General features: G+C 39.7%; 1 protein-coding gene across 1 annotated transcript; it reads right to left on the reverse strand.

The window, feature by feature from the left end:
* Positions 1-4,345: 4,345 nt before the first annotated feature.
* On the reverse strand, positions 4,346-11,919 carry chrna9a (cholinergic receptor, nicotinic, alpha 9a). The gene is made up of 7 exons (XM_061730086.1): positions 11,621-11,919; positions 11,366-11,511; positions 10,073-10,227; positions 9,756-9,936; positions 8,445-8,796; positions 5,419-6,020; positions 4,346-4,578 (listed from the first exon to the last, which is right to left on the reverse strand). Exons 1-7 carry the CDS (start codon positions 11,664-11,666, stop codon positions 4,408-4,410), a joined length of 1,653 nt encoding a protein of 550 aa, XP_061586070.1. The 5' UTR covers positions 11,667-11,919; the 3' UTR covers positions 4,346-4,407.
* Between the last annotated feature and the right edge of the window lie 4,099 nt (positions 11,920-16,018).

A 16,018-nucleotide genomic window follows, 5' to 3' on the forward strand; every position in this document is an offset into this window, starting at 1 on the left:
CTATTCTTCCTGGGGTCCCCAATGCAATTTTAAAAGAACATAGTCCATACATACACACATTTATCGCTGTTACGGATCACTGTAACACCGAGTCATAATATACACAAACAGCAAACTTTCTGTCTAAAATACATTATTGGTACAAAGAATGCATCATACAGTCATTACAATACCACGAAGTATAACCCACAAATACATTCCTGTAATAAATTATAGCATGTGATATATTTGTTACTCATTGAATTTTATGTAAAAAGTCTTTTGCTACCTTTTTAAAACTGTATTTTGATGTAATATTTTTGATGTAATTAAGTAGTGTGTTCCATCCTGTGATAGCTCTGTATATAACAGTGTGTTTTAAAAAGTTTGTTCTTGGCTTAGGTGCCAGTAAATGATCATAACATGATTGTCTGGTTGGATATTTATTGACATTTCTAGTGAGCACTATCTGATCTGCGAAATATTGTGGTTTTTTACTATTAATCAAATTCCTCATGGAAGTAAGAAGACTTAATTTCAATCTGTCTACAACCAACAGCCATGATAAATGCTGATGCATTTTTAAGATATTTGCATGCAGTGAACAATTTAAAGCAATCCTAGCTGCTTTGTTCTGTGCAATTTGAAGTTTTTTAATATCTTTGGTGCCTGCAGATGACCAAATAATTGGGCAAAAGTCCAGATGATACATGCTGATGACAATCATGAATTAGCGTCAGGTGTGCATTAAAAAAAACTCTGCAAATACCTACTGTACCTGTACAACCTCCTACCGTTTTCATGCATCAAGCATGTTGAGTCATGTGCAATAACTGTATTGGAAAAATGTATGTAGCATTCTCTCTTTTAGCATCACTTTGTTTTATTAATCTTTTTTATTTTTTTATTTTTTATTCTTACATATTCATATTTACATGTTACCTACCTTAAGTTTATTTTCTTTGAACTTTATCTATATAAGGACCAGCACCTTCGATGAAGCACCTGTAATTTCGTTGCCTACAGCTAGTGTCTACAATGACAATAAAGAATGTTGAATCTTGATGCAAGGACACATCTAAGACATGCAGGACATCAGCCCTCCCCACTGTGGGGACCAGGGTTCCCCACTCTGCTTCAGAGCAAGTGATGGCAAAGTCATGGAAGAAGAAACATCAGAAAAGTGGACTTTGCGTAGAAATGTCATTATTTTTGATCGATGTAGCCTACTGTACCGTAATGAGCGCAGGCTTTTCCAGTGCTGTCTAAAGAAAGTCCTTCGGTGAACCTACAAGGGTGTGTGTTCTGGGAGTCTGAAAATGGGGACATCTATTTATAGCAATAATAAAGGACTCCGGCCTGAGCCTGAAATATTCAGTTGTCTTAGTCTGACATTAAAAAATAATTGCGCTGACAGGACAGTGTTTAATTCCTACATTGGTTTGTGATACATGAGAGCTCTTTATTTCAATTTGAGGAAATTATTAAAATCTTGTTAGCGTCCTGTTTATCCCTCCAGCTACTGTTGCAGTCAAGTTGAAATCATTCAAGACAAAGAAGAAGAAAATATGTGTGGGTGATTGTGGGAGATGACCTAAATCCCTTTTTCTTAATTTTCTCTCTTTCGAACAAAACTATGGAAATTTTGTGATAAAGCAGTTCTTACGTCTTAAACAGTTTACTTTAGCAGGGTTCTTTATTAGTTATGTTTTCATTGGTTGTATATTTAAGTTTTTGTTTCTGTTTCTGTTATTTTTTTTAAATTCTGTTAACTCTTGCACCAAACAGAATACTTGATAAGCTTTAATTATTATATGATAATGATAATAGGTGATTACCCACAGATTGTGTATATTTTATTAACTGAACTACATGACGGGAAGTTTTTAAATAAATGTGCATTCTGTTTGTTTTTTCACCCAGAAAGTAACTCAAACATCAAGCTTGTAACACGACTGCCCCCTAGAGGGGAATGATAAAAAAGTGATGTTGTATTTAAAATATCCAAAGAAGCAACAGTGTTTTTGCTTTTATTGCCACTAAACTACTGTTTTATGTTTTATGTTTGTTCCCTGTTTATATAATCCCAGTTATGACTTCAATCAATCCATATAGGTATAAGGTATAATATAACAGAAATGGATAGTTTAGTTTGAAATGGATGCACAAGTTAGGGTTTGAGGAATTAGATTTAAAAACCAAACACAAACTGCTGAGACATTAACTAACACCATCTCTGGTACAAGAATACAAAAGGTTTATTTTTGATTAAGCAAAGTGTACGTTAATTAAAAGATACAATCTTACCTGGTTAGGTGAAAGTCTTCAACATCTGAAGTAAAAGTGAAATGTAAACATCCACCATTTTTCTCCAAACTTCAGTATCCACATATCGACAACTGGCCCAAATCCGTAGTATCTGGATATAACTTTGCTCTCTCTTCCAACAAAAACTGTGTGGACGTCAGCCGTCGTCCACCTTTTCCTGATGATGGATAACCTACGGCTGGTTGGATCTCGTTTTTGTGGTATTTAGGATTATCCTGCTGATGTTTTGCCAAGGCAGCAACTTGGAAATCCTCTTGTGTTTGCTTGAAAAGTTATGTAAGCGCGGATGAAAATAGCCTGGAAGCAACCCAAGACCGTAAACCTTTGGTTGGGGCTCAAAATAACATCAATTGAAGCTTTTAGAGTTAGAACATAACAAGCAATACATAACAGACCTACATCAAAATAAATAGCTGTTTTAAGCCCCCGTCAAGACTCAGAAATGTCATTTTACTTAAATGATAATGTAGATGGGGTCCCTTCAGGTAAAAACCCAAGTAAATTTAACTTTATAGTATGTGTACAACGTCCAGATTTTCTCCAGATCCACCAGTAGTTCAAAAGCTTGTATCTAAGGTTAACTGGTGACTCTGTGCTGAGTGTTAGTGAGTTTAGTTTCTTGTCTATATGACTCCCTGTAATGGATGGCGACCTATCCTGCCTATCGATAGGTTACCGCCATGAAAACTTCATGGGATTTTTCCTTCACAATGTTCAGGAGAGATTTTTTGAGGAAACAAAGTTCTAGTACCTGAATAGAAACAGTCACTTTCAACAACATTCATCTACTAACATTATGCAATTTGAAATAAAACATATCCTCGTTGCTAACCAATTCTAAGTTATAGATTACTCTAGAAATGTTAGCATGATCTTCTATTTGAGGTGGCTACAGTAACCACCAGCTTCTTTCAACGAACCGTACTTGGACCCAGAAAACAATCTCACAAAAACAACCTCAGAAAATACAGCTTCCCTGGAAAAGCATCTACAGTATTTTCTGGACTATAAGCCGCACCTGTATATAAGCTGCATCCGCTCTATTTAGAAAAAAAGATATGCAAGCCGCAGATATTTATGTTGTTAGATTAGATATATACTACATGTACAGAAGGATTTTGAGCTGTAAATGATGTACATGTTTGTACCTAAATAGATCCTTTCCTAACAGTGTCTTTTAACACAGCAGCAACTTTGCTGATTAAAACGGGACAGAACCAAGAGAAAATAACCGGTATTTATTCATCTATTTATCTGTTTGAAATCTGCTTTTACTTCTATCTGCTAAAGAAGAAGAAGCGTATTCTACTTTGCATTTATTTTGTCTTAGTTTTTATTCTAATCCCGGTTAGCACTCCCCCTAGCGGTGGAAGAAAAATCCACAGAATAGCCGCACCTTTGTATAGGCCGCATGGTTCAAAACCTATGAAAAAAGTAGCGGCTTATAGTCCAGAAAATACGGTATTTCATTTTTAAAGTATTTACACTCCATCAACTCATATTACACAATGTTTCCTCGAGACGAGAGTAATTTGATTTCACTCATGGTGTGAGACAATCATGAGCGATAGAGAAATAATAAAACCTGTGTGATCAATAACAGCTTCAATAATACAAACAGATTACAAACAATGAACTATCATTTTCGACTCATGCTAATAAACACTGTGTTCAGAGCACGCTGGGAAATTCCAGTCAACCTCGGCCACGTGAAGTTATAAGACAAGCGGTAGTGGTAGTTACGACAAGAAATCAAATCCGCTGTTACCCCTGAACACAAGAAACGTAATGCCTGTCGCTGGATGTCTGGCTATTAGCTCATCAATAATGGAGAGGCCATGTATGTTCAGGGTAGGACCCAGATTGTCTTACTGCTCCACTGCTCCGTTACACATGCAAGCGCACATGACATTAACTAACTAAGACGCTTGGATGGAGTTTTGGAGGGAGTGAAGGTGAATGAAAAAAATCTCACATACATACAGACAGACAGAGAGCACACCGACATGAAATGTATTCACATTTAATTTTAGTCATGTTTCAAAGTAGGAATGAGTATCACCGAGGATTCATGCCAGCAAAGAGATGATTATGAAGCTGTCAGGATGCCTTGGCAATGATGAGGATGCTCATGAGAAACACCATGAAGAAAAAGATCCACATGAAAAACCGATCCATCACCTTGGCAACCTTCTTCCACTCTGCCACCTTCGCACACGTGGCTCTCTGCTCACGGAAGCAGTTGGCGATGAACTGGATGTTCCACACCACCTGAAGGGCGGACAGACGGATTAAAACAAGTGGCTCTAGGCAGTACTCGAGTTGTAAAAAACAATCTGGGGGGATGGTGGATTTTATCATATGGGGACAGATAATTTGTGCTGATTACAAATAATATAATATATTACAAATAATAGCACTGACCAAAACACCTGCAGAAATACTGCAGGAATGACATAGCAGCAGTTAAATGCAGCCTTCTGTAAGCTTTAAATATCCACTGGGCTTACATCAAATACATCAAAACAGCAATAAAAAACTGTTTTCTGAACTTATCAATATGACTCTGTCCTTCACAGGATAAGTAAAATGGATCACTGCAAAAACTCAAAATCTTAACAAGAATATTTGTCCTATTTCTAGTTAAAATGTCTCATTTTAGTAAATAAAAAATCTCATTACACTTAAAACAAGAGTCATCACTGGAAAAAACAACAATTTTCACCTGTTTCAAGTAGATTTTCACTTGAAATAAGTAGAAAAAAGAAAAAAGATTTTTTTGCTTGTAATGAGAAGATAAATCTTGTCCCACTGGCAGATTTTTCTACTTATTTCAAGTGAAAATGTACTTGAAACAGGTGAAAATTGTCAAATAAGTTATTTTTCTGGTGATGACTCTAAATGTTGAAATAGCAGTAAAACCACATTCATTGATGAAATGACATAAGGGATGGAAAGGGGGGGTGGCAGTTTTACAGGGGGGATGATTTTGACCGTTTTTATTTCAGGGGGGATGCCATCCCCCCTCATCCCCCCTCAACTCCAGTACTGGCTCTAGGAGCCGAGGAGGAGGTTGTAACCAGATCAGTGAGAGACGGAGCGCGGTGTCACCTGCTTGTGTTGGAGGCATGGGCAGCAGCACGGGCAGGCTGGGACCTCCTGCTTCTCTGAGGGGTAGAACATCTGCTCCTTGAGACCCCCGTTGAGCTGCTGAAGGTTCGATGGCTCCGGCGGGGCCTCGTAGTCCAGTTCATCCCTCCGGATGTGGTGGTAGTGCTGCGTGGGCTCTTGCTTTGTCCCACCTACACCCGGCGTGGAAGTGTGACCGTTATGGTTGTTGTAATGTTGGTTCCTGTCGCCGGCGTTGCCATTCGCCTGCTTTTTATGATGCTCGTCGTGCTGATGCACGCCGTGGCCATTGCTGTACTTGTACGGGTCACTGTCGTGATGGAAGTAGCTGTCATGGAAGGGGTCGTCGTGATAGTAACCCAGGGGTTCCTCTGGGTACAGTGGAGTCCTCTTGCTCTCTGGCGTTGTGCAGTTCTCCCCCACTTCATAGACGAAAAAGATTTTCGACATGTAGTCGATAATGAGCACCTTCGCCCAGTGAGGGACGGGTTTGGCTTCAGCACCACAAAAATGAATGTTCATGATGAAGATAGTGAGGGATGTAGAGGCTGTGATCATGGTCATGGTGGCGATGTAGTACTTCCCTGGAGGAGAGGACAGATAAAAGAACACATTTATCGAGCGCAATACTTGAGTGTAATCATATATGCAAAATTAAAGCTGCAAGCAGCGATGAACGGGCCCTCGCACTCATGGCCACCGCCCCCCATAAGCATATAAGCATACCACCCACGACTTCCTATGTCAAACCATTCAAAAGTTATAGCAGAAAAAAGGGACAACCAATCAGAAGAAGGGGCGGGGCTAAGTTTCACCAATTATGGTCAAGGACTCAATACCGAGTCCGATGACACCACCCACGACTCTCTATGTCAAACCATTCAAAGGTTATGGCAGATAAAAGTTTTCTAGGGGGCGCTGTTGAGCCATTTTGCCACGCCCATTAATGCAAACCATGAAATAGCAAATGTATCACCAGGCCTGGCTTGCATGCAAAATTTGGGACTTTTGGTGTAACTATCAAATATGGACCAAACAGATGAAGGGTGGGCGCGCTTTTTGACGTCTAGCGTCGCCACGGTAACACTTTTGAAAGAGAAAAGTAATGCGCGTAGTCACAGGATGGAGACGCATATTTTGATGTATAACACACCTTGGTGCACGTTACGGTTTGGGCCGTATTAACTGTCGAAGGAATGGCATAAATTGCTCCAAAATTACACAATTAATTCAAAATAGCCGACTTCCTGTTCGGTTTCGGCCATGGAGTCAAGAGACTTTTCTGTAAGTTACGACATGATACAGATGTGTACCTATTTTCGTTCATGTACGTCAAACCGTATTGTGGGGCTTGAGGCACAAAGTTTTTTCTGTCTCAACCAATCAGATGAAGGGTGGGCGCGTGTTTTGGCGTCTAGCGTCGCCACGGTAACACTTTTGAAACAGAAAAGTAATGCGCGTAGTCACAGGATGGAGACGCACATTTTGATGTATATCACACCTGGGGGCACGTTACGGTTCGGGCCGTATTAACTGCCGAAGGAATGGCATAAATTTCGCCAAAATGACACGATTAATTCAAAATGGCCGACATCCTGTTCGGTTTCGGCCATGGCGCCAAGAGACTTTTCTTTAAGTTGTGCCATGATACAGGTGTGTAGCGATTTTCATGCATGTACGTCAAACCGTATTGTGGGGCTTGAGGCACAAAGTTTTCTAGGGGGCGCTGTTGAGCCATTTTGCCACGCCCATTAATGCAAACCATTAAATATCAAATTTTTCACCAGGCCTGACTTGTGTGCAAAATTTGGTGACTTTTTGGGCACGTCTTTCTCCTTTCGTCAGAAGAAAGAAAAAAAAAAATTCCTGCAGATACAATAGGGCCTTCGCACTGTAAGTGCTCGGGCCCTAATAAAAGGCTGGACATTCACACTGGTGTGCAAAAGTTGAGCTAACCCTCTGGAAATATTTCTATTAGGTGAGTAGAAGCTTTACTTCACTCCAAATGGCTAAAGATAGCAAGTGCTTTTCAACAATTTTAACAAAGTGAATATACTTTTCCGATAGACAGTTTTTATAATCGGTTAAGCAGCATGGGACCATGACCCCAAGGAGGCTTCTGCTCTTAGGTAACATTTACATTATTGGACAAGGTCAGCTGATCCAATTTTTTATTTATTTATTTTGTGTATGTATGGACCTTTAAAACCTTAGTCCAACAATCAGCGGCTATGGGTTCCTCTAAACAGCGGCTTAGTACGTCAAAAACCGAGATAAGGAACGTCCACAAAGCAGCATAAAACAAAAATGAATAGAAAAAAATACACTTTCTTGGCTTGTAATATAACTCACCAGGAAGTGCTGGTTAAACACAGGTGGGTCTCAAAACAAATCTCTTTCAATGCACTCTTTACGATGGAGATAAAAGCACAAATGGATGTAATTTCGTCTAAAGCAAACGTTTTTTCACAAAACTGCTCCATATTCGAAAAGCGTGGTAAGAAAAACCACCTGGTCCTTCATAAAACAAACGGATAGATGCAAAAATGTGGTCAAAGTAAGTTTGAGAGAAACAAGAAAAGTCTATTAAAGAATTTCTCATAGCATTGTTGGACAGATAAATATTTTATAGCTTGAAACCCTCAATGAACTACTTCAAATCTAAGGGTAGACTTCAAAATAGCAGTCTATCTTTAGAGTTGCCAAAATATCACAGATCTAGAAGCCTTCTGCAAGAAAAATGTGCAAAAAGATCTTGAACAAGAATCAAAGGGCTATTAGCAGACTGCAAAAAGCAAAAGTTATATCGTGGTAATCTGTACTTCTGAATCTGAAACTCAATGGTATCTTGATACAAGGGCATATCCACCCATGCAGTTGTGGCCAGAGCAGCCTTCAAGCTAATGAACTTCCCTCTGCTGAGGATGTTGACATGATCAATAACTTATCATCCATTTACTGATTTCTATTTCTCTAATAGGGCAAAGAACACCAAGATCGGTTCTAACCTATGTAAGGCATGCTTTCTGCAGGAGGCATGCTCTCAGCCACCAGCAACTGGAACACAGTGAGCGCCAGCAGCACCGTCACCCCCAGGGAAACCTTCTCCCCCGAGTCGGCCGGCAGGTAGAAGCCCAGCGGCGCCAGGAACGAGATGAGGAAGCACGGCAGCAGCAAGTTGAAGATGTAGAAGGAGGAGCGGCGCTTCAGCAGCAGGGTGTAGGTGATTTCTGTGTAAGGGTCCGAGCAGCAGCCGTACATCATGACGTTTTTAACTGCCGGCATGCCGTGACACTCCCACTCTACGTTCTCCACAAAGTCAGACAGGTCACCACTGTCCATGCCCAAACTGATGTCCACCTGAACATTGTGAAAATCAGGTGGTGAGGGGGGGGGGGAAAGTCACATTTAACAAATGTTTTCCATGAGAAACCTGCAGTTTTAAAACACACAGTATTCGAGTTGTAAAAAAAAAAATCAGAGGGGATGGTGGATTTTATCATATGGGGACAGATAATTTGTGCTGATTACAAATAATATAATATATTACAAATAATAGCACTGACCAAAACACCTGCAGAAATACTGCAGGAATGACATAGCAGCAGTTAAATGCAGCCTTCTGTAAGCTTTAAATATCCCCTGGGCTTACATCAAATACATCAAAACACAACAATAAAAAACAGTTTTCTGAACTTATCAATATGACTCTGTCCTTCACAGGATAAGTAAAATGGATCACTGCAAAAAAAAACAAAATCTTAACAACAATATTTGTCTTATTTCTAGTTAAAATGTCTCATTTTAGTAAAAATAAATCTCATTACACTTAAAACAAGACTCATCACTGGAAAAAAACAACAATTTTCACCTGTTTCAAGTAGATTTTCACTTGAAATAAGTAGAAAAATCTGCCAGTGGAACAAGAGTTTTTTGCTTGTAATAAGAAGTTAAATCTTGTCCCACTGGCAGATTTTCCTACTTATTACAAGTGAAAATGTACTTGAAACAGGTGAAAATTGTCAAATAAGTTATTTTTCTGGTGTTATTTTTCTGGTGATGACTCTAAATGTTGAAATAGCAGTAATACCACATTCATTGATGAAATTACATAAGGGATGGAAAGGGGGGATGGCAGTTTTACAGGGGGGATGATTTGGACCGTTTTTATTTCAGGGGGGATGCCATCCCCCCTCATCCCCCCTCAACTCGAGTACTGAAAACACAGGTAGACTTCCAGAAACACAAGCTGTTACACGATGGTTTAGGGTTGAAGGTCTGCTGCCTGATTTGCCTGATTTCACCTGCTTTTCACACACCTGGTTGCCGTTGTAGGTCCAGGAACCAAAGGTGAGATTGCAGGATTGCCAGTCAAAGGGAAAGTAGGACACGTCCACCACACATGTGCTCTTGGTGATGGCCGGGGAGTCCCAGACCAGCTCTCCGTTATAACGCAGCTTCACGTTGGTGCTGGATTCACCCGACGACTCCTCATCCGCTCTAGAGAGCACGGAGAACAGATACGTGTCTGTAGATGCATGAGCAAATCGAATGCCCCTCGTTTCACATTTTTATTTTCTGTTGTATAATTTTGGTCATTTATCTCTCACTCCTCACTTTGCCTCTTGTTACTAACTTGTTGTACAGGACGATGTCCGGCTTCCAAACCAGGTCACTAGGGATGTTTATCATCTCCAAGTCGTCGTAGTCCTCCTTGTCCCACTTCAGGTAGGCGTCGTACCACACCAGCCTGATCCACAGGTAGGTGGTTAGCACCTGGTTCCTCTCATCCTGCTCACACACACACGAAAACATTCACACAAGAAGACAAGAATGTGATGAAGACAGGTAAAAGTTCACAAAAAGGTTATTTCCTGAAGATTTTCCAAGAGATTTGATGTTTTTCTATCTTGTGCTCCAGTAGGAAAGTAACGCAAGAAACCTGCTGTGAAGCAGGAACGTTATTTTACCACACATAACACAATTTAATATAAGTATGTGCTTTATAAATGTACATTTTTACTAAAAGGTTACAAACTTCAGCTTTCCAAAATGCAATGTTTAACTAAACAGAGCTGAATAATGTAATGTAATGTATTTTATTTATATAGCACTTTACAACAGCCTTTTGGTGTGTCAAAGTGCTTTACAGCAAGTAATGTATAAAAAGGAGGATAAAAGTAAAGAACAATCAAAAACAATAAAATACAATAAAATCTAATAAGATAAAAGTTTGATCACAATACTGGGTGAATAAAAAGGTTTAAAGTTTTATTTGTCTATAATCTTCTGGTACCTACTAAGTCTTAAAGTTAACACCATTTCTTTCCACAGTTCATCTCATAGAGTAAGACTGAAAGTGTTTATCATTTTAGTTTTTCTTTTCATCCAAAAATGTACATAAAATACGGGATGGACCTTTTTTTTTCAAAACCCTTTAAATATAACTTATTCGATGAGCAAAAACACGTATTATTGCAGTTGTCATCGGATTACATTAAACTGTACATGCGATATAGAGGATGTGGGTGAATGTGACTTGTCAACGTGGTACTTTCAGTCTTTACTTACTTTTGACACGTGCTGCAGGGAGAACTGATCATCAGCTGTTTCTCCTGCCGAAGGATTTATTACTCTTCCATAAATCTTTTTTCATTATTTTATCTTACCATTTTCTGTGTGATTTTACTCTTTTCTCTCACTGTTTTAATTTCTGTTCTTTACCGCTTCTATTTTTCGGTGCATCCTGAAGCTTAAGTTGTGGAGTTCACTGCACAAATATGAGGCAGAAAATCTTCTAAGGTTTAATTTCTTCCACTTGTTAAGACATCCAGTATTTTCTAATCCAGCCGACGTCAGATGTTTCAGTCGAGAGGAGTATGCCTGATTATCTGGGGCTGATGCGTCTCTGAGCATCCTCTCTACTCACCATATCTTTGATCTGTGACAGCGTGACCTGCAGGGAGACATTCAGGGCTTTATCTGTTTCATCTACGGGTCTCAGAGCATTGGAGTAGTCCTCCATCAGGTCATTCAGAAGTTTGCGGGCATACTGACCCTGAGCACAATGTGACACTGCGAAGGCAAGAGGAGATGGTGGGTACAGCACACACAAAACAAAAACAGACAGTGTATAAGTTCAAAGCAATGTACAGACATCACACTTGCCCACACTTGAACTAACCTTGCACCAAAAGGCTGATCCAAACCATCAGTGCTTCCCTCTTCATTTTTTTGCCAGTCTCGAGCCGAGTGTTGAATTATTCAGAAAAGCGGTCGTCACAATGACCTTTGGGGTCCAAATTCAGTGTCACTCGGTTCTGATCTCCATCCCGCCCTGCTGAGGCTGAGCTGAGCGACACCACAGAAAATTCTCGACGTCTAACATCCTGCCGGAGGCCCTGAATGCTTCGGTGGTTGTTAGTCGTAGGTCGCCTCTGTCCGTGTGTGTGAGGGATCGCTGCTGTGGAACAGGACCTGTGGCTATCACACACACACACACACACACACACACACACACACACACACACACACGTGTCCGCAGGTACATGGCTGTATCACATAGCACAATGGCAGCGGGTGAAATGTGACTCCTGCAGCCCTCTCTGCTGCCTGACCACAGCCAGCTGTGTGACATACAAACAAGTTCTTTTTCACTCTTCAAGTGCGTCTGTGAAACGTACACTGAACTATTGTTACTCAGAGTTATTTTAAAAAGACACACATATCAATGAGGATATGACACATGTCATACATGATGTAATGACACCTAGGTAAGATCTCAGCCAAGTGAACAAGATTCTTTGACATAAAAAAAGACAAGCAATCTGTTTTCTAGCCCTTGATGAGTGATGGGAGCAGATTTTGTCAAGAGAGAGAAATAATATTGATCTTTGAAGTATACGTATACCCTCCGTAAAAGCCAATGGTTTTTAGTATTTTGATCAATTAGACTCTTTTCTTTCTTCATCTATGTTCATCCAGGTCCTGTGCTCAAATGCATCAGAATTATTTTAAAAAAAAAACAAGAAATTGAACAAATGATCCTAACAAAGCAAAACTAAGAAGAACATTTGGCAGCTGTCTGAACAACTAATATCTAATTAAAGCCATTTTAAAATTTAAAAGTAAGCCCTGATGAAGAAAAAGGAAACAGTTCTTGTAGTTACCGTAAGTGTAACTCAATTATCAGTGGATTAACTTTATTATCTCCTGCTCTTTGTTTTACCAGGAATGTCCTGCTGAGATACAAGATCGCTTCTCCGTAACATTGCTGTTATATACATTTACACACAAAAAAGATGAACAGATATAAGACAGGTGGTGCACAGGCCTTGCATGATGAAAGACCCATACAGTTGACAGTAAATCTATATATTTTTTCCAACTGTGCAAAAAAAAAAGAGCAGTTACTGACATAGTTATCTGGTTCTGCAGAGAAATGTGCACTGTGATGTCATGTGTTAACATTCACTTTCTGTGGTACCGATCTCGCGCAGGACAGGTGCTTCCTGTGTGAATGTCAGCGTATACGTTTGTGTGCGTCTGCATGCATGTGTGTATACGGGCCTGAAAATGTAAAAAAAAAAATGAAAGCCATCATACCAGAGTCAGAAATGAGCTCATGTAAACCATTTCTACAGGACTGTGTCAGAAAATTAGAATATTGTGATAAAGTTCTTTATTTTCTGTAATGCAATTAAAAAAAAAAATGTCATACATTCTGGATTCATTACAAATCAACTGAAATATTGCAAGCCTTTTATTATTTTAATATGGCTGATTATGGTTTATAGTTTAAGATTAAGATTCCCAGATTATTCTAATTTTTTGAGATAGGATATTTGAGTTTTCTTAAACTGTAAGCCATGATCAGCAATATTAAAATAATAAAAGGCTTGCAATATTTCAGTTGATTTGTAATGAATCCAGAATGTATGACATTTTTGCATTACAGAAAATAAAGGACTTTATCACAATATTCTAATTTTCTGAGACAGTCCTGTAGTCTGTTTTGGGTTCAGTGGGTGCTTAAGAATCAGGACTCTAGTGTGTAGCTGCCGGTGCATGAACAGGGGAAATATTAGGGAGGAAAGCTACAGACACAGAGACCGACAGAGGAACGATTAGTGGTGTTGTGGTAGCTAGGAAAATATGTGTGTATGAAACAAGGTTAGTATTTAATGCATTCAGCACTTTCAGCCAGGTTGTGCGATTGATTTATAACAAAAAGGTAAAATCAGATGTGTCTGAATGTTATCTGTTCCAAACAATCCTATGAAATGAGAAAAAGTTACATTTAAAGCCAGATATGTCTTATTCTTTTATGAAACAAACATCTGTAGCTGTCCACAAACAACAAGTGTGTCAAGTGTCAAGTTATTTTGACACGTCATGAGAGCAGAAGCGCTGGATTATACAAAGCTGCAACATATTACAGTACCCGGTTCAGTTTCAGGGGATCTTATTTCCTGTTATAGACGGTTTTTCCACGGCATACATTTTGACTTCTACCAGTAAGGACTGCAGATGTAGAGTGAGGTTAAGCTGAAGTTGCTACGGACATTTAAAGAACACACTTTCGTCTTTTAACAGATTGCTATCAAAACAGTCCTGCTACTGTAGGTATAAGATGAAAATTATCTATTAAAGGGCTCATATTAATAATGATAATAATAATACAGTAATACATTTTATTTATTTAAGGAACCTTTCAGGGCACTCCAGGTCACCTTTACAGTGCACACATCATTGATTAAAAGAGCAAAAAAGGACAACAATATAAATGCAATAAAATCAAAAACAAAATCAGAACTCAGCAGTAGCCGAGTGGGGGAGAAATGAAAGTGAGTAGGCCAGTTTGAACAGATGGGTTTTAGATGGAATTTGAATATTGATAGTGAGTTAATGTCGGAGGGGAGGGAGTTCCAGAGGAGGGGGCAGAGCGGTTGAAGGCTCTGGACCCCATAGTGGACAGACAGGCATATTATCCTCACTGACAGACTCTTCAGTGTGTTTGGATGTTTTACATGCTTTGTTATTTAAAAAAAATATATCTTGTAATCACACCATACACCTGGAGCATCACCATTGTATTCTCTATGAAAGCCATAGCTTGGTAAAAAAAGAGGAAAATATTACAGCTTGTTCTGATATCAATGATTTGTTTTGCACGTGTGCAGCTTAATTCTCTCTACGGATGCCGGTCCACTGAGGGACTGTCCTCCACTGGCTCAGTTATGTTTCTGCATGTTCCCAACGTTACCTCTGTACACTTTCACGGCAGACATTTGAACTGTGAGGCACATACTGTATAAGCTTAGCACAAAAAGTAAGGAAATCTGTGTTTGGTAGATTATTTCTTTGTTGTAACAATCCTTCTAGGCCAGGGATCAGCAACCCGCGGCTCTAGAGCCGCATGCAGCTCTTTAGCGCCGCCCTAGGGGCTCCTGGAGCTTTTTCAAAAATGTTTGACCTTTTTTTCTTTTTCTTTTTTTCTTCTTTTTTTTCCTCTTTTTTTCCTTTTTCTCTTTTTTTCTTCTTTTTTTTCTTTTTTCATTTTTTTCTTTCCTTTTTAATCTCAACATTTCGACTTTTTTCGCGACATTTCAACTTTTTTCTCGACATTTCGACTTTTTTCTCGAGATTGTACTTCAACATTAATCTCAACATTTCAACTTTTTTCACGAAATTTTGACTATTTCCTCGACATTTCGACTTTTTTCTCGAAGTGCATAATGAAAAAAAAATCTTCCCCCAGTTATAACTAATATAGATACATGCAGCATGTGTTGCATTCATTCTAAGGCTTATACAAGACTTTCCATTTTTTGTGGCTCCAGACATATTTGTTTTTTGTGTTTTTGGTCCAATATGGCTCTTTCAACATTTTGGGTTGCCGACCCCTGTTCTAGGCGATAAAACCGCTGGAAAGCCTATTTGCTTCTCTTTTAAATAGTAACACATTGTGGGATGAAAGAGGTGAGTATGTGGGCTGTGTGCCCACTAACAATTTGCCATATCTTCTCTACCAATGCCAAACACCTTATTTTGCTGCTGCTATTGACTCTTGTCTTGGGCTTCTGGTACCCTAGTTGCTGCCAATCAGGTGCCAATCAGGCACTTTAGGTACCGTAGACTGCAGTCTTCAGATTTACAGCCAGGGTTTGCAGGAGGATATGGCCGACAGCTCTCTGCCCAGACAATCCAGAACAGACCGCACGCACCCAATCTCCGGTCCTGTAGGGTTGCCGGGAGGCCCGCTACGACTGTCCTTCACCGCCAGGCCCATTTGCGCCTGTTAGCAACACGTGCACAGGAACCTGAACATGTGTGGGAAGTTTATGTTCAGTGATGAGCCCAGACTTTTTTCTACGACAGTTGGATCGTAGGGTCAAAGTGTGCTTGAATGGCCTGTTCGTGTCAAGAAAACCACGTAGGCTGACTTGCGACTAATGTTAGTTGTAGAATGGGATGCCATCCCACAGCAGCATGAGACCAGGCTGCTGACCAGCATGAGGAGGAGGTGCCAGGCTGTTGTGTTTGTGTATGGTTCTTTCACAAGCTTTTGAGGCTCCTGTTT

Source organism: Cololabis saira, chromosome 1 (assembly GCF_033807715.1).
Source record: "Cololabis saira isolate AMF1-May2022 chromosome 1, fColSai1.1, whole genome shotgun sequence".
Taxonomy (NCBI): domain Eukaryota; kingdom Metazoa; phylum Chordata; class Actinopteri; order Beloniformes; family Belonidae; genus Cololabis; species Cololabis saira.

Excerpts from the sequence above, each read along its gene's own strand:
- chrna9a (XM_061730086.1), bottom strand. The coding sequence starts at position 11,666 with ATGAAGAGGGAAGCACTGATGGTTTGGATCAGCCTTTTGGTGCAAG. Across the intron at positions 9,937-10,072 it reads GACATCGTCCTGTACAACAA|AGCGGATGAGGAGTCGTCGG; the intron begins GTTAGTAACAAG and ends CGTGCTCTCTAG. Across the intron at positions 4,579-5,418 it reads CATGCCTCCAACACAAGCAG|GTGGTGTGGAACATCCAGTT; the intron begins GTGACACCGCGC and ends TCCGCCCTTCAG.